This window comes from Xiphophorus maculatus, chromosome 13 (assembly GCF_002775205.1).
Source record: "Xiphophorus maculatus strain JP 163 A chromosome 13, X_maculatus-5.0-male, whole genome shotgun sequence".
In the NCBI taxonomy this organism is placed as follows: Eukaryota; Metazoa; Chordata; class Actinopteri; order Cyprinodontiformes; family Poeciliidae; genus Xiphophorus; species Xiphophorus maculatus.
Window position 1 is genome coordinate 4199660 of NC_036455.1, and position 27259 is coordinate 4226918.

Here is a 27259-nt window from a genome sequence, read left to right on the forward strand (position 1 = left end):
TTCCCCCCAAACCCTCCAGAGCCCAACTACACCCTCCACCTCTTGCAGAGTGGTGAAAGATTTGGATACGAGCTTGAAAAATGCACTTCCAGTAAGACCTTTGATTCTGATTTACAGCTAGGAAATGTGTTAATTGTTTTATTTCTTTTATTGGATGGATGGTGCAATGTCAATAGCCGTGTTCACGCAAGGCACAAATGAGAACTCCACATGTAGACATTACTCGTGAAAGGAGAAACGGGGAAAATTAACAGTACAATGTTGAAGAGCTGGAATGTGAAATCAGATCCAGTGTGAAGGTTTTGTTCTGCAGGCTGGGAAGTGGGGACGTTGGAAGAGCAAAATATAAGATGTCCAGCAGGTGGCATCACTGCAACAGGAGATAGATCAGATAGATCAAACCTTGTATCGCATGGGCCAAACGCGTTGGATCAAAAGTACTAAAATAATACTAAAAAGTCCCTAAAATCAAGCAAATAAAGTTGTCCTTTTTATGTTATTGATTGTAGATCCAAAAAAAATTTAAAAGAGATTTTGTAAAGAAAGAAAAGAAAAGCATCTAGTTTTCACTTTGTTTTTGGTTCGACTGAACAAATTTATTCCAAGTAAAAAAGAGATTGGGGTCACTTTCTTTTAAAATGTGACATAATTTAGCCAATATTTAGCCAAGTTTAATAAATCAGATTAAAAACTGGTTTGGCTGCAGTTAAAGTCGGCTTTTCTGTAAAAGTCTCTGGATAAACATGTTTCTACTTATAATTTACTTGATTATAAAAAGACAAATACTTTGTGTTGTTTATAGCGTTTTCCCTTTTTAAAAAACATATGTCAGTAATAATTTTGCCCTTATTACAAATAAAAATTCTCCATTTCCATCAAGTACTCAAACTGGACAGGACAATTAGTTGTTATTCTTGAATTGCAGTTTGGGGACTGCGCAAATTCAGTCAAAGGGCTACAAATGCCCTTTGACTGAGGGCATTTGTAGCCTTCAAAGCAGCTTTGGGCTCCTGACCCCAAGGCTGGGGTCAGGAGCCCAATTCTGACAGTGAAACATCAACTGTGGCTTTAAAATATCATAAATCAGCCAACATTTCCATATGGTCTCCATATAAAAATGGGCTAGAAATTAACCAAAGATAGGAGTGTCTATATATGACTTGAAAAGTGGCCCAATGTTTATTGCTAAAGCTTGTTTGATGCGGGATAACTCTTAGAAAAACTGCACACATTTGACATCTGGTAAGTCTATTTATTCTTTCCAAGCATCTTTGGTCTAAAATAGAGTTCCAAGAACCAAATGAATTCCAGTTTCTTTGGGTTTTTTTTTTTTACAATTATGGTGAGCATTTTGAAGCAAGACTGTTGCAGAACTACAACTATTCGTAGTTCAGTATTCACAGATTGACAGTTTTTGTTCTGTGGAATGCATATCTAAAAAATATTAGGGAAAAATTAATGGAGATAGTTTTGGTGTAGCCGTGCAACTGTGAAGTTGAAATCAAAAAGAAAAATCCTATTAGATTTTTCTTTTCAGTCTTTCTCAAATACAAAAGAACACTTACACCTCTTGAAATCATTAAGGACAAGTACACAAATTGTACTTTTTAAGTTATAAAAAAAATCTTACACTTACAGTTTTGCACAAAAATTTTGCAAAGCAGATGGTTAAGTTGAAGTTCATCGAGCTCTTTGTTATAATTACCTAAAAAGTTTAATCTAATTTATTGACTATAATAAACTATCACTGTCACTGATGTTTGAGAGGAAAATAAATTTATTTTCATAGTTGCAGGAATCAACACAAACAGAAACAATCATTAAATTACTTAAAAGGTAAATTAGAAAAAATGAGTGGTAGCTTTTGACAATTGCACAGTAATGTGCATCAGAGGTTTTTAACATGTGCTTTAGGTTCTACAAAGGCTTTACATTTCAAAGGGGTTTTATTGTTCCCCAGGAGGCAAACACTTTGCAGCCAGCAGTTGTACACACATTCAATAAAAACAAGAGTTACTTACCAGAAACAAAAGCAGCTGCTGTCGTTTGTCGACATCTTAACTGTCCCTCCTTACATCATTTAAATGGATACAGAGTCAACTTTTTCTCCTCTAAGTCCTGTTTTTATCCACATAGATAAAACATTTGGACATGTGTATTTTGTCATTTAAAAGTTGATCAGTTAAGATGAGGCTAACTGGATTTCATTGACCAACGAAGTTATGAACAGTTCTAAAATACCAGTGCAAAATACTTCAGGTGTCTACTAAAAGCTGAACATGAGATATGTTATTTTTCAGTGTCACAGTGTGTCCAAACACCATCAAAAGAATAACTTGATGAGAAAAAAATTAAGTTACCAGCTTGAATCCAGGACAAAACCTAAAAAAATCTCTTCTTATAATCTGATAGATTTTGAGAAAGTTTGCAAAAGTTTGAGAAAAATAATAAATAATTTCCACTATGGCGAAAGAAGATTGAATTTTGAAATTAAATCAAATGGTGTTCCAACAAAGTAATAAAAATATCTTCTTTATTTTCTCCCTTCTTATTTGATTATTGTTTGAAGTGTACAAGATAAATGCTGTATTATGTATGGAAAAGGGTTTTTTTTTAATTTATGATGATCTCAGTTTCTTGATTTTAAAAACTTTTGAGAGCCATTCAAATATATACATATGTATGTGAAGGTTATTGTGCAAAGAAGAATTTTTCATAAAATCAAAAAAAGTACGGACAACCCTGAGCATCCTCTTCATAAGACTGCTTTACAAAAACAAAGTGTCTTCAGTCTAGACTTTACATTGGTGTCAAATGTCTTATTAGATATTTTGTCTCTTTGTGTTATTAAAAGTATACATATTAAAAATTAGGTAAATTAAAGGCTTCAAATCTTGACTTCCTCCTCTGTTAACTACAGATTTAGTCCCACTCTGTACACATTACTTAGATCTGTTCTGATTAGCAGCTTGTTATTATAGCCTATGAAAATAGAAGATCACTATGAGGGAAGCACAGATTTGGCCAGATTTGTTGTCATAGAAACGCTCCAGTGTCCAGTGTTAGTGTATCATCAAGCCCATTATCCCCATCTTCTTCTAAACTCAAAGCTGCCACAGTTGTATTTTTATCTGAGTCCCAGTTTAGGTAGTGATGCCATGTTTGTTCAATTTGGGGAGTGTTTTATGTGCTCCCTCCACCCACCCTGTTTTTTTTTTGTTTTGTTTTTGTGTTTTTTAAGAAGCTCAGCATTTGAGAATAGTTTCAATCGAACAGGATTATGCTGTATCTCCATGTTGCTGCCACTTGGAGAGAAGCTTACCCAACCTAAATAGATGATATCATGAGTCCTTTTGGGAGGTGAATGGTGTGCCTCATGTTTCCACAGGCGTCCCATCTGACCCAGACCTGATGAAACAGTCCTGGCAGAGAGAGTGTGAGAGAAAAAGAATCACAAACAGACTCGTCAATGCATGCATTGTACGGGTGAAATGAAATACAATTCGCTGGCAGTCTGTCTGAAAATATGGATAAACATATTCCACTGGAAACAAAAAGCTTAATCTAATCCTTCTGCTTGTTACTATGGTAACAACATCATTCAATACTCCGTCAGTCATTGTACTTTGCATAAACTCACAGTAATCTTTAATACATACATACAAGCCAGTATGTTTTCTTAACATGTTGACATTTTATACTGGAAAAACGGTCTGAATAGATTCAAAAACACAAACTTTACAAATCATACTTTTTTCAAAAATATTGAGTAATTGCAAGAATATTGTGTAAAACAGAAGTAACTAGCCACATAATACTAGAATTGCGAGTTTTTATATTAATATCACTCAAATAGGGAGGTCATTTGAGTGACGCGCCACCTAGCCATTGTTTAATCCCGCACTCTTGAATCCGGAACCTTTCCCAGTTAGTCGTTGCACTCCGGAAACAAATTAGTGAAGCTCCTGCCTCATCATGGCGCGGCACCTTCGTTTCATAGCTCGGACGGTGATGGTCCAAGATGGCAATGTCGATACCGCGTACAAGACCTTGAACAGGTTAAATTCACAAATTCATGTTAATTTCATTATTAGTTTAGCTGTCGTCATGGGAACAGAACGCTAATGCTAGCCAGGTTAGCGCGAGCTAGGAGTTCAATGTCACAGAGTGCGACTGCGCAGGAAAGGCGACACATTTTGGGATTTCTTTCCGTTTTGTTACGCAAGATCAATAAATAACTTTAAATGTATTTGACAAGGGGTTTGAAATGTGTCTGTTTCCTGGTTTCCAAAAATACTCTAATTTATAGGGACAAACTATTTATGGAGTATTGTTTATGAACAAAGAGGGCAGCAGGAAGTTCTTCAAACTAGAGAAGCCAATAAGAACACACACGCACAAATCTATTGAGCTAAAAGTATGTCGTTGGACAGTTGTTAATTATACTGTCAAGACATTTGATTTAAAATAATGAAAATTAGGAAGTAAATAAACTATACTTTTATGTCATTCAAACAACGCACATCAAATTTAACTGCAATAAAACAAAAATAGTGAAGTATACTAAATACAATTATTTAAATTTAAGTTATTCCTTCATCCTTATTCTCTCAGGTGTTTAGAAAGGCTATTACAAAGGTGAAAGCCACAGTAAGAACATTATACAAGCCTTAAAATAATTTATAAATGCAAAGACATTTACATTTTGTGGTAGTTTTGCCAGGATTTTCATGAAGACCAGTAATCTATTCTGCATGTAACAAAAGCTTATTTGAAAGGGAAAACAGGCCCACACACATAATAGATTCTTAACCACCATACTTGTTTCCAAAATGTCTGAGTAAGTATAGTATACATTAAAATGTGTAAGTTAGATTTATTTTAAAGAGATTGTTTCATGGTGGACAATTGTGCCACCTGGGAAACGCAGAAACTGGAAACTGACAGCATCCCTTTCCAGAGCTCCTTGCTTTGAATTTAGTGTTTCCTCACTTAGTTGTTCCACCCTTTTTTTCTCGACATTCCCCAGAATCCTAACCCAGGATGGGATCATCGACGCAGTGAAGCGCAAACGCTACTTCGAGAAGCCCTGCCGAGAGCGACGGCGGAAAAGCTTTGAGAACTGCAGGCGCATTTACCACATGGAAATGGCACGAAAGATTGCTTTTATTTCCAGGACAAACAGAGAGGACCCCTGGCTCGGTTGCTAGGGAGATTGAATGTGTTGAAAAAGGACGAGACATTCAAACATCCAGGGATGACAAGAGAATCGCTACACAAACACTAGCTAGGTGTTACATCTGATAGGAATGGTCGAAAGCAAATTGAAGAACATTTTTAGATGTTCATTCATTTGGAAAAAAAGACTGATGTTTTTCTGCAACTTTCTTGTTTCATCTAAGCTGTGAAATATGAGCATTTATCCACACTCAGTAATCTCTGGTGTTACCAAGTTGTGGTTGTTTTCTCCCCTGCCGCCACAGGAAGACCACCTAGATGTGATACTTTCTTGTCTCCTTTTATTTTGTTCATGTCATCTAAAGTTGTATTAATAAAATAACTGTATCTGAGATCACTTGTTTTTGAAGAATTTGTCATTTATGAGAAATTTTTGTTTATAATTTTTAGTTGTTGCTAAAACCAAACAAGAAAGAGCCTTGTTGATTACATCTATGCTTCCAGACCAGTCACTTAAAGTTTTGTTCAAGTTATTAAAAAAAAAGGATCAAGCAGAAATAGTTTTCCCTTCACATATAAAATGCAAATTTTTAATCAGATTTGAGAAAACATTTTCATAATTATTTTCTGTGAAGGATTTGTACGTTTTCATATCTTATGAATGTCAGTGTTGTTACAGTTGAACAACTTGAGCTTTTGTCTGATCTCACAGCTGTGATTACATGTAAGGACAAGTTGCTGTGGAATATCGGCTCTGTTGCCCAGATGTGGAGCTCTTGACAGTCGTGAAATGCTCAATAAATGTGCTCAAATTAAAGCTGGATTGCCGCTGCTACAAACAAGATCAATTAGTTTAAATATTTCATACATTTTTACCAAGAAGCCAATAATTTTGAAAATGCTATATAGATATAAAAGGCTAATACCTGTTTTGTTCTCGTTACGGTGAGAAACAATTTAAATGGAATAAATTTTTATAACTAACATGAAATTGACTTTGAACAGAGACTTTGCTGTTGCTTGTTCCTAGTTTAGCAACCTGTTGGCAGTTACTTGCTAGCAAGATAGATTGTCAGAATACAATGTACTTGTTGGAACTGGAGTCTTTAAATAAATTATAGTCGTGGTCCATAAATAACAATGTGTGCTTATGAGGCTTGTTTGTCAGATTGAAAGTACGTTTTGAAAATAAGAACCTCATAATAAGTAGTAAATATATTTTTCTATTAATCTCTCATTTTCTTATTGGTCTGATGTAATAGCCTATTAAAATGTGTCTCCAGCAGCATAGTGATCCTAATCATAATAGAATGATTTGGATCAAAACATACCCCATGATTTAGGATGGTCCAGTCAAAGTCCACACCTAAATCCAGTTGACATTCATCCCTGCACGGTTGTGTGCAAGTTGTAACAGAGCCAACACATTTACATATTTCTCAAGAAGAATGCTGTCATTACATAAGCAACACAGCAATATAACTGAAATAACTTGCTAATGTATTTAATTTTAAAATAAATCTTAACCATCAAAGAGGTCTGACATGATCTTAGTGTCTGTGAGTCATTGTTTAGTTGAACGTTGTCACTCGTGTTTGCAGAGAATACAAAATTGAAAGTTACATTTCTGTCTGAAGAGGAGCAGAACTTTTGAACAGCTGTCTGAAAGAAAAAATCTGTCAAGTTACTTCCTTTGTTACAGTAATAAGGACTCAAATCCACTACAGTTCCCATTTCATGTCTTCATTTTCCAATTTTCTCAATGTAAGGTAAGGTACTCTGAGATTTGCCATTTCAGCAAAAAAAATATCTGGCTCTGAAAAAGAACAGTTTCAACGTCTCATCTCCAATAAATGCAGTAAGTATGGAAAACAAAATGCAATGGTTGTTCATTAGGCTGTACTTGACCAAGAACATAATCGAAAAATTCAGAAGAAGAAAGAAAACAAAGACATTTTCTCCTTGAACTTCATTTATCTCTGGAAAGTGCACATTGCAAAAACCTTGTAATTGTCTTGTAACTTAAGCAGTCTGTAAGAATGTATAGTGCTTTTTAAAAAAACTTACATAGACTTTTAACATTTTTTGTTAAAGACAAAAAAAATATTGTAATAATTGTGAGCTGAAAGAAAAATTTCTCAAAACATGTGTGGGTTATGTCTGTTATGTCAGAGAACACCTGTGAGAAAACAATTTCAAGTCTTGCAACAGAATCCTAACTGAGGTAAAGGTGAAAACTTAGACTATCATCACTTATCTATAGATTAGACAGCATGTAAGGGCAAGGCAACTTTATTTATATAGCACCTTTCAGCCAAAGACAATTCAAAGTGCTTGTACAAGAAAATTAAAAATAACATAAAAATAAATAAATAAATCAAGCAGATTCAAAATAAACATTAAAATTTTGAATATAGTGAATGAATAGAATACAATTTTTTTAAAATAGACAACGTCAAATAAGAAGGTTTTTAACCTTGTTTTAAAAGGTTAAAAACCTTTTAAAAGGTTAAAAACCTTTTAAAAACCTTTTAAAACAACCTTAAAAACTCTACCTTAAAAACTCAAGGTAGAGGCAGTCTTACAATGAAGCTTATTCCAGAGTGTTGGAGCATTAAAGCTAAAAGCTGCTTCACCATGTTTAGTTCTGACTCTCGGAATAGTTAGTAGGTTTGATTCTGATGATCTTAAAGGTCTGAGTGGTATATAGGGTTGAAGAAGATCAGAAATGTAGTCTGGGTTTCTATTATGAAGTGCTTTCTAAACGGAGATTTTAAATTCTATTCTTTGAGCAACAGGCAGCCAGTGCAGGGATCTTAGAACTGGACTGATATGCTGATCTCTTTTTGTTTTAGTAAGGACTCTTGCAGCAGCATTCTGGAGAAGCTGGAGCTGCCTTACTGCTTTTTTTTTTGATAATCCAGTAAAAATGCCATTGCAGTAATTGAGTCTACTAAAAACAAAGGCATGAACTAATTTTTCAGAATCTTGTGGGGACATGAGTCGTCTAATTTTAGCAATATTTTTTAGATGGTAGTATGATGTTTTTATGATAGATTTGATGTGGTTATTAAAGTTCAGATCAGGATCCATGATCACCCCCAGATTCTTGGCTTTGTCAGAGCATTTTAAACCAAATGGACTGAAGGTGGGCGATTATTTTTAATCTATGCTCTTTTGGTCCAAACACTAATATTTCAGTTTTGTTTTTATTTAGTTGGAGAAACTTTTGGCCCATCCAGACATTAATCTGCTCAATACATTTAGTGAGTATTTGAACCTGACTGTCATCTCCTAGTGAAAGACTAATGTATAGCTGTGTGTCATCTGCATAATTGTGGTATTCTATCTTATTATTTTGTATAATTTGAGTTAATGGAAGCATATAGATATTGAAAAGAAGCGGCCCCAGGATGGAACCTTGGGGAACTCCATAGGTAATTTTGTTCAGCTTGGATTTAAAGTTGCCTATGGACACACAAAAGGTTCTGTTGGACAGGTATGGTTTAAGCCGGCTGAGAACTATACCGGAAATGCCAACACAATTTTCTAATCGGGATAGTAAAATATCATGATCGACTGTATCGAAGGCAGCACTCAAGTCAAGTAAAACTAATATTGACATTTTATTATGGTCAGTGTTTAGACAGGAGGTCATTGAATACTTTGACAAGAGCAGTTTCAGTACTGTGATGTTGACGGAAGCCTGATTGAAGGACATCAAAACAGTTGTTCAGGGCTAGAGAGCCATTTATCTGTTGAAAAACAATTTTTTCTAATATTTTAGATAAACAAAGATAAGTTTGATGTTGGTCGATAATTGCTTAAAATTGATGAGTCTAGATTAAGCTTTTTGGGAAGTGGTTTAACTACCGCAGTCTTTAAAGCCTGAGGAAAGACTCCAGAGGAGAGTGACTTATTAATTATTTGTAAAAGATCAGGAGCAAAAACATCTGAGACCTTTAAGAATAAACTTGTAGGTATAATGTCAAGGGAACAGGTGAATGACTTCATATGATGTAAAGTGTAACTCAAATCTTTTTGAGTGATCAGGTTAAAGTGGGTCATCATAGGTAAGTTTTGATTAGGGGAAAACATTGTTAGTTGTTTCCTAACAGCAGACAGAGGAGTTTACTGTCTCCCTTATTTTCACCGTTTTATCTATGACAGTGTAAGGTCTTTTCTGTGATAAATGCTCAGAAATTCAGACAGATTTCAACAAATCAGGAGGTTTATTCCCTCAGTATCACTCTGTGTATTGAGGCTCTGTCTGCAGACAGAGCCTTTGGTTAATGGCCATACTGTACTGCTTCCCTGGGTTCTTTATCAGCAGGTTGCTGTGACTGTGTGTGTTTGCATGGTTACAATATCTGCTGTGTCGCAATCAAAAAGAAAAAAAAAAACCTGAACAAAGTGTTCCTGTGCAAATATCAAAACGCTTGTCAAGCCTGCTGCAACAAAAAGCCATAGAAAGGTACACTGTTGTTCTGCACATGACGCCTCTACTGTACAGTCTAACAGGAAACTCTGGTTCTCTGGTCTTTCACGTGACGTGTACGATTGATTGCTACTGTTTAAAAAGTTAACGATGTTTGAACTTTCTCTTTCACACTCAGAATTGTAGCAGCAGTTCATTTTCCTTTTATTCTGTCATATTGACTTTATACTTGACCATTTAATAATTATCATCCTTTTTTTATTCTACATAGTTTTCACATCCTTTCTTTTGAGTATCTCATGTGCACTGAAGATGTGATTCACTCCTCCAGTCTATTATATAATTCTGCTGGACTTAATTTAGAGCCCTCTCTATGGAAACTTCAAATGGTCTGCAAAACTATGTATTCCAATCTTGTGAAGTTTATTATGAGTAATGACAACTTTATAGAAATAAAATGTTTAAATATGCATTGTTTATTTCATAAAGTGATGTGAAAACATCCTCTTTCTCGTACAGATTTCACTTCACTTTAGTGCTTCAGATCATCTAATATTGTTCAATATAAGATGAAGATGAACTTGAACAAACACAACACAAAGTTTTACAAAAGCTACCCAAAAGCAAGCTTAAATGTGTGGAGGTAGTTGTTTCTCTGAAGGTAACAACTGGTTATGCAACAGGTGGAAGCAGCAACTCCCATCAAATGCCTGCAACAACTGGTAATGAGCCTTTTATAGCAGTGTGAAGGAATTTTGACTCTCTCTATTTTTGCAGAATTGTTTTAATTCAGTTACATTGAAGAGTTTTTGGGCATGAACAACTTATTTACAGGTGAGGCCACAGCATCTCACATGGATTCAAGTCCAGACTTTGACTTTGACTTTGACCCTCTCCCAAAGTAGTTACGAAAGGACTAAAACAGTAAAGGACTAAAAATGTTTAAGGTTCAAAACAAACCAATACAACAAAACAAGTTAACTTGGTCGTAAAGTGAATCCCAGATCTGAGGTTCAGAGCCAAACTAAGCATAACTGTTATGTTGTGCTACCAACTAGCAGCAAAACAAGCCATTAATAGTGTATTTCTTTGCTTTTAAAGTTTTAAAACTCCAAATGAGCATATTCAAAAACACAAGAACAATGCAACAATTGTAAGTAGAAACAGAAAGAATCGCTAATAAACTGTTTACACAAGAAACTTTCATTATATTTTCAAAATATTTTACAGTGAAGCTCACATTTATGAATAAATACTTGGAATTAATGAATGATTAAAGTTAAAGCTTCAATCTAAGAAAGACAATTTATACCATGCAGTATCTATTGACTTGTAAATGAGAGAAAAAAGTAAAATTATAGATGTATAGCCTTTTTCTTTCACAGTGCTATTGAAGTCACGTTGCTATCTTCAGTCTACATATTTCCACAATTGGAAACTTACTGGATAATGTGACTGGCTGACAAAAAGGTAAAAACACTGATTTAATGGAGTGTCTCTGAATAAATACACTCTAAACGTGACCTGCTGTTTCTCTTATTCATTTGTTGCGTTATATCCATTGGAAGAGGCCAAATGTGACCCTGTTATGAAAAGCTAAATTTTTAACAGTTGCCAGCAGCAGCCGCGTGCAGTTCCCATTTTCAACGAGCCACAACACTCACACGTGCGGCTCTCGGAGGTGAGGCGGTACCACCGCGTGTACAGACCAACCCGAAGCGCCGATTGGTTGAGACTTCCATCCAATGAGAGCGCGCTTGCTTCTCGTCCAATCGCAGCGCCGTACCCTTTGGCTCACGTGCGGCGGCCGTTGAGCTGCTCCGTGCTGGTACTGTTTGTTCGGAGATATACATGGAGTGAGTGGAGGAAAAGCGAGACACAGACGACTGACTGGACGAGCAGGGAGGAGCCGAAGCTGAACCGGAGAACAAGACGGGATTCACAGCTGAGTTTATTCAACGCTATCTCTGTGTTCAAGTTCCCTCAGCTTGTGGGGAACAGTTTCTCAAAGTATAGTTTGCAAAGTCAGTTTCTGGATTCTTCAAGCAGAAAGGTAAGAACTATTCGCTCTACGTCTTTGTATGTCTGAATATTTGACGTACACAGATATATATTTGGAGGTGGAGAAGCAATAATAAGACGAGCATGCTTAAAACAGTCATATTTAAACATTGGTGGTTCATTCTAAAAGAAAACAATGGGTTAAGCTGTTCTCTATTAACTTGACTGGATTGAAAATGTGAGGAAACTCATTGACAGATGAGGACATACGTATTATACGAGCAGAGGAGTGTTGTATAAGAGTGTGCGTGTCTCAAATGATTTATTTTCCAGGCTTGTTGTGAACTTTTTAGGCACCCCCTTGTGACTCTTGTATAACAGTTTTCCCCCCATTTAATACTTTATACTGCAAAAATATGTAGAATAACTAGAAAGAAAACAATTTCTGACACGGCACCTCCCAAATAAAAATACAGTTCTGAGGAGTTATCCTCCATCTCCAATGAAAAAATAAATTTTCAGCTGCAGATTTTATTCCATTATGTAAACTTGTTTCATTGTCCGTCCACTGACCACTGACTGGCTGGTTAGGGTCTTTCCATTTTTGTTAAATTTAACTATACAAAGTCAGTCCCATATTTTTATACATGTTTTTCCTCATGACAGTTCCTCCACATATACAACATTGGTGGGTCAATGTTGACACATTCTAGTTTGTGTTTTTGTGTGTGAAATTGTTGATAGGTGTGTGGACATGTGTGGAAAAACCTTTGGTGTAGTTTTTTGTGAATTGCAAATTTATTTTGGAAATCACAGAAACCAAGGTTTAGGTGTTGTCCATCCCTAATATGCAATCAGTCCCCCATTTTGACTTTTACCAAGTCCTTGTTGAACCTACTGTTTATTACTGAAAGGTTTTTACAATATTTCTGTCTCTTCTGCATATGTATAAACATTTATATGAGTTTTCTAACTTTTTAATTCTGATCGACCAGTGGGGGAAAAAGACCACTATTTTTAGTGTCTGACCTGCTGATTACCGATCAGAGGTGTTTATGGGAAAATGGGACAATTCCAATATTTGCTCGCATTACCAGACGATACTAATATTTGGTTGGCAAATGACTTTGTGCTTTCAACTTTAGCCTATTCAATCTTTAGCCATACAAAATTATGTAAACTTTTTTTTTTCTCAACCTTTGACAAAATTGGACCATGAATGGAGAAAAATGTGCTACATGATCCCAACAGAAAATTTATTACAAGATGGTTCCCCGTTATGGACCAAATTATATCTTAATTACCTATATCGGTGTTTTGCTGAACTCAAAACAAAAACAAAAGAAATAAACTATATGATGATTGAGTCTTTGGCAGAATAAAAAAGTGGGAGTTTTCTGTTTTAAATTGGCGTGTCACAAGTCAGATGTCACAGTATCCTGTGTTAAATTAAGTGATAACATTTTAAAATTAAAATGTAAAACTTTTACATTAGTTTTAACTTCGAAACATCTCAGTTAGTCTATAAACTTTCCAAATGGTTTGGAACTGGATTTAAGATATTGCATGTATGTTTGTTTTTATACTAAAGAATTACAGATATAGACCAATGGCAAGACTAAAGAGAGGTTCTTGTAGGCAATTTTGTCTTAATTTCAAATAGTTTAGATAATTTATATTCTATAGAAATTTGTAAAATAATAAATATTCTTTTTATGATGAGAATAATAGGTTTAATAATTTGTCAACTCCTAATAAAATCAAAATTGACATAATGCAGTCTCTTTTTTCCCATCCTCATAAGAATAACACAGAGAAAGTTTAAATCTCTTTGTAGTAGAACAGAAAGTATCTTTTATGTGTCTTTATGTTGACGTCTCTGGCACTTCATGAGTTCATTCACATGTGGTACAGATGTTCTTTTTGCTGCGTCCCGGTGTAATAAACTGTCAAAATTGATCACTTATCTCATCTTCATTATGTTATGGTTGCTCAAACACGAGCCAGACATTACTCACCAGGTCTTTACAACTGGTATACTGATATTGGTTGTAATATGCACATAGCAGTGTGGAAATTTGTGCCATATATAGAAGAATATAGATTGATTAATTAGAAAAACCACCATTATGTGATTATTTCTGAAGTATAAACAAATAAACAGTGTAAATGTCTTTCTGCTTTGTATATATGGTAAACGTAGACTTTAGATTATTATTATAGTTGTTTATCCAGCTAATTGTGAACAAAAGCCTTATTTACATCTTAAGGATTTATTGAAAGTATTTCTTTTGGCCAACTTAGTGGTAGTTTATTTGTGACTTTACCACCTTATTCCCCCTTTGTCTTCTAAAACTTCTTATGTTGCACTAAATAGCAAGTGCCAATGCTTAAATTACAAGTACAGAGATACTGAATTCATTGTGCTTAAATAATAACTAGCATTTACAACAGTTGTTTTCTTTTAGAGATATTGAAGTAATGGTACATTTGCAGTTCAATGTTCATCAATATTCTATAGTTTTTTAAATTATATACAGGGTTTCTTCCAGAAAACTCGCTAAGCCCAGTGTTAGGGGCGCTAGGGCAGTCGTCCAGTCGTAGCGCTGGATGACATTTTGAGTTTAACTCAAAAACTCAAACTGTTTTTGAGTTAAAAAAAAGTTTAAAGGTGACAGGAAATTTTACTAAGCATTACTAACAATACCTAAACACCAACTATAAAGTCTCAAAAAGGGGAAACATAAAAAAAAAGCCTAAAAGAAATAAATAAACAATGCGTAGCCTGGAGGGAATGCAAGTAAAGCCTGGTGGCCCACCAGGCTGGTGTAAACCCTGATATACTTTTTCATGTTTCCCCAAAATATGACGTCCTTTCCTCTTTGACTGGTGACATTTTCAGTTATGATTGTTTATTGTGACTTTTAAGGAGTGAACTGGAGTGAATGCCACAACAGACACGGACATTTTTATGGCAACTTGCTTTTTCTTTCTTTTCTAGTGAAACTTTTTCACTGAATGTGACATGTATTAAAAATATGTTCCTAGCTACCTCTGTCAGTATTTGAAATACTTTTTCCTGCAGTTTTTAGGAGTGAAATAAGTTTGTCATGTACTAACTCTGTACTATGTTTCCACAGATGAATTCATTGGGTAAATCTTCCAAATGGCCGTCTTATGACTCGCTTCCCTCCACCTCAAGCTTCCCCCCCAGCGAGGACGAGGCAGACATCTTCTCTGAGGGAGAAGGGGACGGTGTATTAAAAAGCTCCCTGAACTCAAAGTTTAATGGTGATCAATGTGAACTATACCCCGAAGAAGCAAAACATTTGTCTCCTGAAGCGGCTGCACTGAGGTCATCAACTCCAGGAGACTTGACCTTTGCTAAGAAAGTGAGCACAGTTTCACTAAAACAAGCTTTGTCCTTCTGGTGTTTCATTTTCATAACAAACGCGTCTGTCTATATTTTCAGTGTGCTGATTTGCACAGCTATATCCGCCCTTTGCTGCAGCTTCTACAGGGATTAAAGACTGGACGGTTTGACAAAGGTTTGTGGATTAATTACACCAAATATTGCTGTGTAATAAACCAGCTTGTCTGACATTCTGATCTATGTTCATAGGCTTAACCAGCTTCCAGCAGAGTGTTGCCATAGACAGATTACAGCGGATTCTTGGGATCTTGCAGAAACCTGAAATGGGGTAAAAAAAAAAAAAAAAGTGCTTCTAAATTAAACAACTCCAGCAAATATGTCATTATTGCTATTACTAATAGTTTTGACATTGTTTTGTGTTGCAGTGAGAAATACCTCCAGAATCTGCTGCAGATAGAGATGCTGCTCAAAGTGTGGTTCCCTCAGGGGTCATTCAAGTCCAAAGATAAATCCAAGCAGACCAGCACTGCCTCACTCGCTTTACATCGGAAGAAAAATCAGCTCCACATGCCGGTCAAGGTGAGAATCAAATTACATTAATACAGCCTGGTGCCTTTAGAAATAATGGAAAAAGTTTACTGATGTTAAACAACATTAGTAAACTTTTTCCAATGTTGACATTCTGTAAAATATTGTATTTGGTTTTCATATGATTGACTAAGTCTGTCACAATAAACCATAAATCAATTGATCGCATGAGAAATTAAAAGGAGTGCTATAATTACCATTTGCATTCTTGTTTGTGTAGTTTGCTTAATTCTGGTCTTTAAAATAATTGAAAAGCTGCCATTTTGAAAAAATGTTGCAAATATTTGATAACCGGTATAACTTTTTTTATTTTACGAAAGTCCTTACTAGCAGCTTTGTTTGTCTGAGCTTTATTATTATTATGGTTTGAAGGGCAATTTTATATACAGAGACTTCATAATCCATTTTATTTATTGTTTTGGTTATTTATTGTGGATATTTAAAATGTCTTAGAGGTTCTAATGTTGTAAATTAAAGTTTATTCACCTCTAAGTGGGTGTAATGCCTTTATCATTACATTTGTTAAAAATGGTCAAAAATGACAATATTATCATTATTGCAATAATTTCTCATCCTGACAGGCCTGTGACTGACCAACACAAAGTAATGAATAAATGCAAAGTAGATGCAAAATAATAAACAGTTTTTTAAACCAATGAAATTGAAAAATGTTGGCAAGTTTACCAGCTTTTCTCTGGTAACAAAATACATTTCAGTTCATGTCTTTCATGTCTGTAATTTCATCTGAGTATAAATCCAGATATTCTTTTAAAGTAACTTTAGGGAATTATGAAGACCAACAACAATCATATCAATGATAAGGCTGTGGAGAAGCATGGTGAGGTTGCACAAAATAGACATTTGAGTAGTGGAGAATTAACACAACCCATCACTCTGAACACAACGTTCTCATACTGAAACATAGTGGTGGCAGTATCATGCTCCAAGGATGGGTTCCTTCTGCACAGCCAGGAAAGCCTCTTGGAGTTATTGGGGAAATGGGTGGAACTAAATAAAGGGTAATTTTGGAAGAAAATCTGCAAAAAATTGAAACTGGAGATGGTGTCTTTATCGTTCATAAAGACATGGTGGTGGCCGCAAATACAGATGTATGCCTAAAATCATGTATTCTGTATTTTGAAAACCATGTGTCTTTTTCTTTCAACTTTCTGATTATTCACAACTTTGTGGTGGTCTATTACAGAAAACAAAAATACATTCATGTTTGTAATTATAACTTTAAAATGTGAAAAGATATAAGGAGTATGAATACTTTATTGTCATTTTATATTAAGAACAGTTTATTAAACAGAGATCACCTTTAGGGGGAAACAAATTATGTTTACCTGTATCCCGTTCATACATCTGTTATCCGTGATGTGGTGTTTTTGTAATTCAAGCATGTTGTTACCTCCAAGACTTTTTTTTTACAGTAGCAACATTTGGTTCTATTTTTTCCTCTCCAGAAGAGAAAGCTGAGCTGGTCAGACCCCGATGTTGCTGACAGACTCCCGGCGAAGCAAAGCCACCGTCAACACAGTGAACACGAGAGGTGCCACGCTGCCGCTTCACTCGACACCGCTTCGACATGTCTTCCTCTATCTCCAGAAAATCAGATCACGTCAGAGGAGAAAACTGCTGACACAGAAGTGGATAACTGCTCAGCAGGGCAAAGGTTTACAGACAGCACTGGCCCTTTAAGCAGGGCTTATATATGCAGCAGGAGAGAAAGCGAGAACCCGAAGCTTACTGAAGTCTTTCTGCCCTCCTCGTGCCGCAGCCCAGCTACGCAGGACTGCTCGGTATCTTCAAGCAACAGCGTTCCTACGACTGACTCACCTTAACTGGCTGAGGCTGACCTTGCTATCACATGGAGGTACCTCAGCTGGAGGGCGGACCGAATTACATAAGTATAAGGCTTGGCGTGAAGCCAGTCTGCCATGCCTGCAAGGCACATTAAACCAGAGGAGGTGGAGGAAGATACTTATTAACCCCCGACTCTCTGGGTTTCTTTTCCTAAAGTGACTGTGTTATATTATTTTTATTAGAAGCTGTTGTTGTTTGCAGAAACGTAATGTTTTTCTATGAAACTAAGTTGAAGGAGCTTGGATTTTTTTTAATATATATATTTCTTGTGTGTTAAAGCCGTTTTTACTGTTTTTATATTTTTTTCATATTATATGACAGCCTGAAAAGTAGCAGCACATCATTCCGAAAATAATACCAATAATGATTTTATTATTATTGTTATTATTTTAGAACTACTGTTTGTAGGAAGGTGATGCTTTGTGGAGAACTGAGTTAAAATAGCTTAGAAATATTTGATATTTCTTGTGCAATAAAGCAGATTTTTACTGTTTTGTACTTTTACATATTTTAAGGCAGCCCAAAAAGTAATGACAAAGGATTTAAAAAAAAAAAGATAATAAAAGTATTAGACGGGGGATAACACTGTCTAATACCACATACCGTTAGTATTTTTTACTGTGTCCTGCAGTAGTTTAATGAGCCTCATTGCTGATTTCTGGCAAAAAAAAAAAAATTTTGCAGCTTCCTTGGATTTTTAAGAGAATTTTACTGCATTGATATTACATTTACAAGAAGACAAGTTCTCTTCATTCACATCGCCTTCAAAAGCTGATCTTTCTGACTATTTGACATATAGTTTTCTTTAAGTGACTTGGAGACACTCCAAAATTGAAAAGGATCTTCCTTTGCCCATTTTCTGCTTCCAGCTACGATTAAGTTACTTTCCGATAGATTTTGTCATCTTGCTGACTTGCATTATCTCACACTGTCAAGCGTTTTTACAGATGAAACTAAATGATGTAGGAAAGACGTGCAACTTCTGCCAAGATGTGCCAAACAAAGACATTTTTGCATTTTCAAATTGTAAATGGCTTCTAATGATGTCACAAATATTTTTATTTATTTTATTTTTGTTTCTCCACTTACTATGAAAAGGAAAAGGGTTTATCTGCAAAAACACTTGAGCAAAAAAGAAAATAAATACTGAGCTGAATTTGATTCTGCATATTGTGCTATTTATCTTGTGAGTTGCCACCTTTTGCTTTTATTGGAAATATGTTGCAGTGGAAATTTGTAGCAAACAACTTAACATATTTATGCCTTTGTGCATCTGAGTTTGTGTATCTGCACTTTGGATGAAAATGAGGAAATGTTACACGTCTGTGAACATCAACAAAGTTGTGAGATTATTTATAAAAGCATTACTTGATATTTTTAATTCCATCGGCTGGTTTGTGTTACACCTTAGAGGTACTTGTATTATAAACGTGTATCCTTGTGCAGGGAAACATTTGAAGAATAGTAGTATAATATATACTAAAACTAAGCATGATGCGGAAGTAAAAACCAACTGCTGTGCCTCATTTTGACGGATTTATCACTCTATTATTTCATAAAATTGGCAACACTCTTAAGTGCAATAAGAAATGTGGTAAAGATGAAAGGAACTGAACCATTTCCATTTATGAACTCATTGTTTTTACTCTTTTAAAAACATTTTAGTGAAATTTTATTCATGTTGCATGCCGTCTCTGATGGTTTGTCATCGTCAGAGCCTTACATATAAACACAAATAACAGTGGAAATTATACTACAAAGAAAAATCAAGTGCATAATTTTATAAATAATAAAAAAAAACATGTCACTGCAAACCAGATGTGCTTTTTGTGCAGGTGTTTCTCAGGCTTCATCATTTTTTATAATTCAATGTTACTTCATGTAGAAACAGTAAGCACAAGGCAGAGAACAAAATGTGTACAATGAAACTTAGTGTTTTTGTTGTTAAACTATAATATATGACTATATTTGTGAAATAAGACAAAAGTTCTCTCTTTGCAGTTGTATGTTTTTAAAAAAGTCCAGTTGTTTTTTTGTAGAGGCCATTTCTTTGTTTTTTGTAAATCATATTGTCCTTACTGGCGAGTGCTTGAAAAATCTTTTTGGATATTAAAAGACTGAAATGATTTATCAACTCCATTTTCTGGTTAAGAGTTTTTAATGAAACACCATGGATTGCAAGATTATTTATACACTCTGAAGTTTTCCACATTACAGAAACAGACTTTAGTTTCAACACAAAATAATACATTTGAAGTTGAAGGAATGTGGTATATGGGCTTAAATCTTTTCTAGTAATAAAAATAAAAAGAGTTGGCTGTTCATTTGTTTTCTGCTCTCTTCATCGCTCAATAGCTTGTTGATGTTATTGCTGAAACTCCTTACGTATTTCAGCTACACTCCCGACTTGTTCCCGTAAAGCAGAAGAAAAACATTGGTTGCGATGTCCGTTTTCCAAACTCATATCTATGCGTGAAGCGTCTAAAACTACTTTGAAATGTATATATTTTAGCACCATTGCAAAAAATAAAGACATTAGGCATGATTTAGGCATTTTACATGGTACTATTTTGGCGCAGAAAAAGAAAAAATAGTCCTGCGTTATAAATAAAACGCAGGAGGTGGGGCTCCATATTTCATATTACATTCCTATACACCAGGGGGCGCTACAGGCACAGCGTGTTTCGGAAATGTTCGACCGCGTACCAGGATGTCACAAGGCGCTAAGTTTTAACCATAAATGTTAAATGATTTGACAAATTATCTCTGGGAAAGAATCTCACTTTGGATAACTTTTAAACGGGAAAAGAGGATTAAAAAGAACTAAGCCGAATTTTAATTTTGTATGAAATTACAGCAGGAGGCTGCCGAGCGGCTTTTGAACGCGATGCTGTTTGTGTAAGGTTGAGCTAGCATGCTAAGCTAAGCGCTAGCCCAAGCTAAGTTAATGTTGGAGTGATAGAGATTGGCTTCTGTGGACATGGCAGCGGGAACAGGAGGATCCTTGGAAGCCTCGCTGGACAAGCGGTTCAGAGGTCTGAGCAACACGATGGACTCCATCCAGGGACTGTCAACATGGTGCATAGACAACAAGAAGTACCACAGCCTCATTGTGCGCCAGTGGATGAAGTGTTTGAGGAAATGTGAGTAGCTTTACCACCTACCTGAAGCCCACTTTACCTGATCGGAACTAGTTTTATTAATGTAACGATTGCAATGTGTAAAGGTTAGGCTGAAGTTTGCATCTGCTTTTAGGTTTACTTCAGGAAATGGCTATTTTACCGCTTTTAAAGAGTTACTAGCATTCGTCAGTTCTTGTTTAAAGTCCAAGTTACTTACACTAGGTTTCTACAGTGTCGAACTTCATTAGGTTTTTTTTTCTGGTCAGAATCACTTTGAAAGGAGAAAATGCATAAGGCAAGTTGATTTTCAATAACAAGGCAATTTAAATTGCTTTACAAGATGTAAACAAAACATCCGACAAACAAGCAAAAACATTACACTGCAGTGATATAACGGGAAAGTTGGAATAGAGACTAAAATAAATGATGTTCCATCTATTATTAAGGCAACATCATCAACCAAATGAGTTTTTAGCCTTGATTTAGAAGAACTCGGTGTTTCAACAGTTTTGCAGTTTTCTGGAAGTCTATTCCAGATTAGTGGAGGATAGAAACTGAATGCTGCTTCTCCATGTTTGTTTCTGATCTTGGAGATGCAAAGCAGACCAGAACCAGAAGACTTGAGTTTCTGGAAGCTGACAACAGCAGGTCTTTAATGTGTTTTGGCGCTAAGCCAGTCAGAGATTTATAAATAACTGTATTTAAAAAATTTTGTCTTTGAGACCAAACTGTAAGAGGTGTACAGAAAGGATTTGTCTAATTGTTGACCAACTTACCTGTTTGTCCATCCATCTTTCCATCCACTAATCCATTTTTCCATCTATCCACTCCTCACCTCATCGGGACAGTGTCCAGTTCCTGTCACATTACTAGAAAGAAGGAAAGTTTAGACACTTATTCTCTTATTTATACATCTGTCCTGTGAACTTTTTCCACTTTTGCCCAGCATTACTTGGCGGTTTAGATAATCTCTGGGATGATCTAATCCAAACCTCCAAAGCCACTATGACGTGAGGATTTTTGAAAATAAATCATCCATGTAAAAAATGTGTACAGCCAGACTGTGCGCTAGTGGTGAGAACCAGGTTGCACCGCTCTAATCCATAAAAATGTAATGTGAATTTTCCTTAGAGTGCATATAGTGTGTTTCATGCAAGGCTTTGCAAATGTTTTAAATTATGTCTAATAATTTAAAATCTCAGGATGTCTTCTGGAGTAGCTCTATGTAAGAGGGTGTACACAAAACAATTGTATGTTTTGGACAATTATTACTTGCAACTTGCTACAACAACACAGATTGTTCCAATTTCCAAGCAGAAATTTTAAAGATCCATTTTGCTTCTTTATGATGTGCTGAAATGTTTACTATAATTTCGGAAGATGAGGTTTATTGAGTTTGTTATTGTTATTATCTTTTACTACGGGGTTGTTAAATGGTTTTCTGATTGATGAGTTTATTATTATTGATGAGTTGTGAAGTGAACCATTGTTGATTTTTTTTTGAGGAAGACCTTTTTAGTGGTAGTATGTTGGGACTCTCTGGTTGCTTTTACAGCATAAACATTTTAAAATCAGGTTGGTTTTGTTGGAGCTTTTGAAAATAGTTTTGACAAGAACAATTCATTTGGGTTTTGTATAATTAGGAGTCAGTGCACGACTTACATTTTAAAACCAAACTGTTTAAAGTGCTGCTTGATGGCTTAGGTTTTTCAAATCATTCATTTCTTCCCAATGTATGATTATCAATGAATATTGGTTTCATTTAGTCACTCAGTTGTTTCTGTAAAGCACACATTTGTCTTTAGTTGAGGAGTCAAGTTATAGTTAATTATTGGCTATGTTTTAGTAACACACTGATTGATTGGCCAAAGATCAGAATTGAACAATTTTTCCTTGTTTGACTCTGACCGTTTTCAGGATGTGAAAAACTGTAATAATTTTTTTTTTTTCCATTAGAGTTTGTTGGACTTTTCCTCTCTTTATGTTCAAATGTGATAACAGATTTTAGTAAAAGTTGTAAAAGCTTTCAGAGAGTAGAGAGGACATTTTGATGATAAAAGCAACAGCGGGGAAATATTGCTCGATGGTAACCATCACTTACTAAAAACAAACATATCCTCTCATTTTCTAGGACATTTTCACTCAAATGTCCCTGAAAAGTAGGGACATTTGAGTGAATGGAAAAGGATAAATTCCCATTAACCTGTCAAGATGCTTTTTAATGTGAAAGTGGTCAATTATGATTCTATAAAGCTACTGACTGGTGAGGTTATTTTAGTAAGCGAGACTGTAAGATGATAAATACTTTCAAAAGATGAATAAGTTTCAGGAAATGGCTTTTTGATAAAGTTTGTTAAGTTGAGGGATAGCAGAATGCAAAGCAATGCATTCAGAATGCATTGCAGAATGCAATGCATAGCAATTACAGATTACACTAAATTAGTCATTGATTTATCATACTTAGGCTAAAAAAGAAAAAAAATTCTGTCCGTAAAATACATTCTGTGGCTTTATATTGCTGCTTTTTACTTGTTTTTATTCTTTCTATATTGTACAATTTATCCACAAATTATAAACTCCTGTTTGAAAAGAGAAAAACTTTCCATCTCCTGGAAATCCTAATTATCTGTGTCCACACAAGTATCATTTCTATCTGTTGAAAAAGAAGTGTACATACGATAATTAAAACATCATTTAAATGAAAAGTCTTTTTCAGGTCTGAAAGGGAGTTGTATCATCTGGTCTGGTTAATGGCTAAAGTGAATACAAAACCTTTGCAAAACACTTTTAAAATCTCGGGGTTTTTATGACGTGAAAAACTAAGACCACAATAAATAATTTCCTGGCTTTTTCTACCTCTGATTCAACATTTATCTGGTGTAGCTCATTTGAAAGCAGAGAAAAGCATAAAAAAGCTGCAATAACACAATATTATTTTTGAATTAGTGATTTCATGTTGATCTAAAGTTATCTTTACCAACATGTTTCCTCTCACTGGAAGTTATTTTTTGTAGCTCTCCAGTCAGAGTCAGAGCTAAAGATTAGGGTGATGACAAGGAGGCTTTCACCAAAGATAAAGTAAAAATAAAAAATGCAATAAAACTGGTCAACATTTAGAAGCAGGGCCTGATTTCTCTAATCCCAATAATTTTTTTTCCCATTGATTCTTTTTTTCTTGTTTTTTGTTTTATCATTTGTGATAATACTACTGTAAAAAAGTAGTTTGGTCTAGTTTCTAGTACAAATAACTTAGTAAACTTGAAATGAGACACAACTAATTAAAAATAAACGTTTTAGAAAGATATAGAGGCTTGTTTTACATCAATAATTCCTTAATATTGGTGAAAAAGTATTTGTTCCATTGGCAGATTGTTTCACCTATAACAAGACATTTATAATTTATCTGCCAATAGAACAAGTACTGTTTCATCAATACTAAGGAATTATTTACTTTTTAGCTTCTGTATATTGCTAAAATGCTACTTTTAAGTTAGTTTGTCTTATTTTAAGTGCAATAAAACATTTGTACTAGAAACTAGACCAAAAGTAAGATTTTATGTTTTTGGTGTGTGAAATATACTTCTGTGTAAACGATAAGCAAACAAAAACAAAGAAGTGCCCTCTTCGTCTGCATGGATTTGATCATCTTCTGCCTCTACCTTTTTGATAAATGAAATGAAAGGCCTCCAAATGTTTCTAATTTGTCCATCTCGCCCTTCAATAAGTATGCAATCCTTTGCAGTGATGTCATTTGTAATTGCCATTGATTTACTGTTCCTCTGTGGGACTTCCTGCAGTGCAGTGATATACGTCAATCAGTATCACTGGATCCAACAGTATCTGTTCATCTTTTGTGTAATTGTGAATCCGAGATAAAGCCCAAACAGAAGCTCCTTAAGGTCCATAATGACGGGTTTAGTAGTATTTTTTCCAATCACCACTTTGACCTTTTCCCAAAACAGCATTGTTTTTTTTTGTTTTTTTTTCACAGAACCACGTGCAATCTACTAATGTACCTCTGATTTACACTTTTTGGGCTCACATCATAGCATCACCATTATATTTATATCTACCACTGTTTTATAAATGCACATTAACCATTTAAACAATGTGGCTTAAAAAAAAAAAATCCAATTTGTCAAACGTTTTATACCAAATTTGATTTCCAATTTTAACGTCTTTTTTCTGCCTCATTTCTTTCCTTTAAAAAAAATTACAAATGACAGAAAATATCTTTAAAAAAGTCGGCCTGAATTCAGAGTCAAAATAAACAGAAGCTGTTAAATATTCTTGTCAAACAAGATCAAGTTGGACTTTGATGTTGGGTGTGCTAACATCAGTCTGAATTATGAAAATCCAAGGAGTACATTGGTGGACAAAAAAAAAATCCAGATTTTTCCAAACATTAAATCTTGAAAAAGAGAAGGTTTAATTGATTTATCGCCCAGCTCTAATTTAAACTGTATAAATTGAAACTTAGGATATTACTAGTTTATAAAAATCTGAAATTAAACCCTTTATCAGAATTTTCCCAAACATTATTTTGACAGCCCTGCGACAGACTGGCGACCTGTCCAGGGTGTAACCCGCCTCTGACCCGGAACGTTAGCTGGAGATAGACACCAGCACCTCCCGACCCCTCAAGGGACAAGGGAGGTAGAAAATGGACGGATGGATTATTTTGACAGCTGATTGTTTTGTCTCATAGCTATAAGCTTCTCATTTTGATGCATCTAAAAAATAATTTATATTCAGATAAAATTTATTTTGAAGCTCTTGGGACCTCATTAGAACGCCTGAGTCAAGTAGATAAAGATCTTGAGGTTTTTTTTATTATTATTATACAATAGTTTTAAGGGTTGATTATTGTTTTCAATTAATTAGAAAAAAAAAGAAGTTTTTTTCCACAGTTGACACATTTTACATTGTTTATCTTTATTTCTAATTTATAGCTACATGTAACATTTGGTGGTTTAAACGTTCCTGTAAATTATTGGTTTTATTACATTTTTTTGTCCCTTTTTTTTCAAATGTATTTGTTTTTTATTTAATTTGTGCAGCTGACATGTCAGAGTTACAAGTGCAGATATCCACTTTATTAAACGGTCTTTTGGTGTAACCAGAGCTGAGTTTTCATGACATCCATCATGTTTTAAAGGGAAGTGAAGACATTATGGTTGAATTATCTGGTGATTTGCTCCCTTTGGTTACATCCTGAGCTTACTGTTGGACCTTGTAGTTTGTGGTTGCTGTTCTGTGAGTGCAGTCACTATTTCTACTAGCAAACATATGTTTTGATCTGTCTTTTTGAGTCATTTAATTGCTGGATTTTCTGCTTTTTTGCATCAAAACACAAAAGTGTGGCTACAGGACAACAATTTGTAGTTTCAAGCTTGATTATGCTTTATATTACTGTAGAAAACTCAGTTACCCTTTAGGCCTCTCAGTAAAAAAAGACTTTAAACTTTAGAAACTGTGACAGAATATTTGAATGCATTAAAACTTTTTAAAAAACTTCTTATTCCTGAATGCCTAGTCATAACGTTTTAACCAAATATGTGTTCTGATTTTTTTCTGTGCATGAAACTGGTGAAGAAATAATGAATTTTAAACTCTATTTGAAAAATATCATGTCCATCTTAAACCTTATGGCTTTTATGCTGTTTGTGGCAACGTTACCACTTTTCTGCAAACTGTTGAGTTTGGATTTATATAACTTTGTAATTTAAAGTTCTGATGAAAGTAATCATTGGAAAAATAAATTCTCAGTTTAAAATTGTTTAAATTAAACCCACAATAAAACCACTGATTCAATATTTATTAATTAATAATGAAGCAATGTGTTTTCAGGTGTTTTATTTTTTAGAAATAATAACTATAGCTAGTAAATTGGGACTAAAAATACTGATTTGTTACAATATTTTTCCCATGGGTATTAAAATAATGAAAATGTTTCTTTTGTAGGGAAAATAACCAATAATTTTCTATTGGTTAGTGGGCATTTATTGTATTGTTTATCATTTTTCATGATTAATTCTCACCATGATGAGAATTTAGATTTATTATTTAATCACAATAAAGTCTAATTATTGATGTTTAAAAGCAACAAAAATCTCCATATTGTTGGGATTTTCTAATTTCACTATTTTTTTCCACTGTTTGTTCAATGAGAATGTCAGTAAATGGCAATAAATGTGAAAATATCATTAAATGCTGTTAGTGTGTGCAGTTTAATGCTAAAAAAAAATCAAATTTCTCTATGTGACTGGTGTCCAAAAGATGCACATTACAAATGGGAATGTTTTTCAAGAGCAGTGTTTGTTTTTGTGGGTATCATGGCTGCGTCATGCTGTCACAGCCACACCAGTTACCTAATAAAGAAGTAATAAATAGTTATTTTCATCGCTTTTATTGTTACCACAATAGTACCTCAAAATATTGTAATAAAACTTTAAGCTCACATTGCCCACCCCTACATCAAACCTCTACATTTACATTTCTTTATTCTTTCTTTTTTTTTTCATTAAATCACATTTGTTTTCATCTTTGATTTATTGCCAGCCCAACACACAAATTATATATTATATTATGTGGACTACATGAGATTTTATGATTCTGATTCAGTAGTTACCGTTGGCAGATTGGGGATTTTGAAAGCAGTTAAATGTTTTTAAAAGGAGGAGTTTCTTTAGG

General features: G+C 34.6%; 3 protein-coding genes across 3 annotated transcripts in view; all 3 read left to right on the forward strand.

Moving 5' to 3' along the window:
* The first annotated feature begins 3939 nt into the window (after window positions 1–3939).
* On the forward strand, window positions 3940–5990 carry mrps21 (mitochondrial ribosomal protein S21). The gene is made up of 2 exons (XM_023345157.1): window positions 3940–4058; window positions 5030–5990. The coding sequence occupies exons 1-2, from the start codon at window positions 3976–3978 to the stop codon at window positions 5208–5210; spliced, it is 264 nt and encodes an 87-aa protein (XP_023200925.1). The 5' UTR covers window positions 3940–3975; the 3' UTR covers window positions 5211–5990.
* A 5295-nt stretch (window positions 5991–11285) lies between these two features.
* Window positions 11286–19710, forward strand: LOC102218943. The gene is made up of 6 exons (XM_023345155.1): window positions 11286–11669; window positions 14758–15009; window positions 15090–15165; window positions 15240–15318; window positions 15416–15569; window positions 17045–19710. The coding sequence occupies exons 2-6, from the start codon at window positions 14758–14760 to the stop codon at window positions 17420–17422; spliced, it is 939 nt and encodes a 312-aa protein (XP_023200923.1). The 5' UTR covers window positions 11286–11669; the 3' UTR covers window positions 17423–19710.
* Window positions 19711–20135: 425 nt separating this feature from the next.
* LOC102223961 (CUGBP Elav-like family member 3) overlaps window positions 20136–27259 on the forward strand; it is a 62339-nt gene continuing 55215 nt past the window's right edge. The window contains exon 1 of the transcript XR_002753668.1: window positions 20136–20587. The gene's annotated coding sequence lies outside the window, so the exon portion shown is untranslated. The remainder of the gene's footprint in view (window positions 20588–27259) is intronic.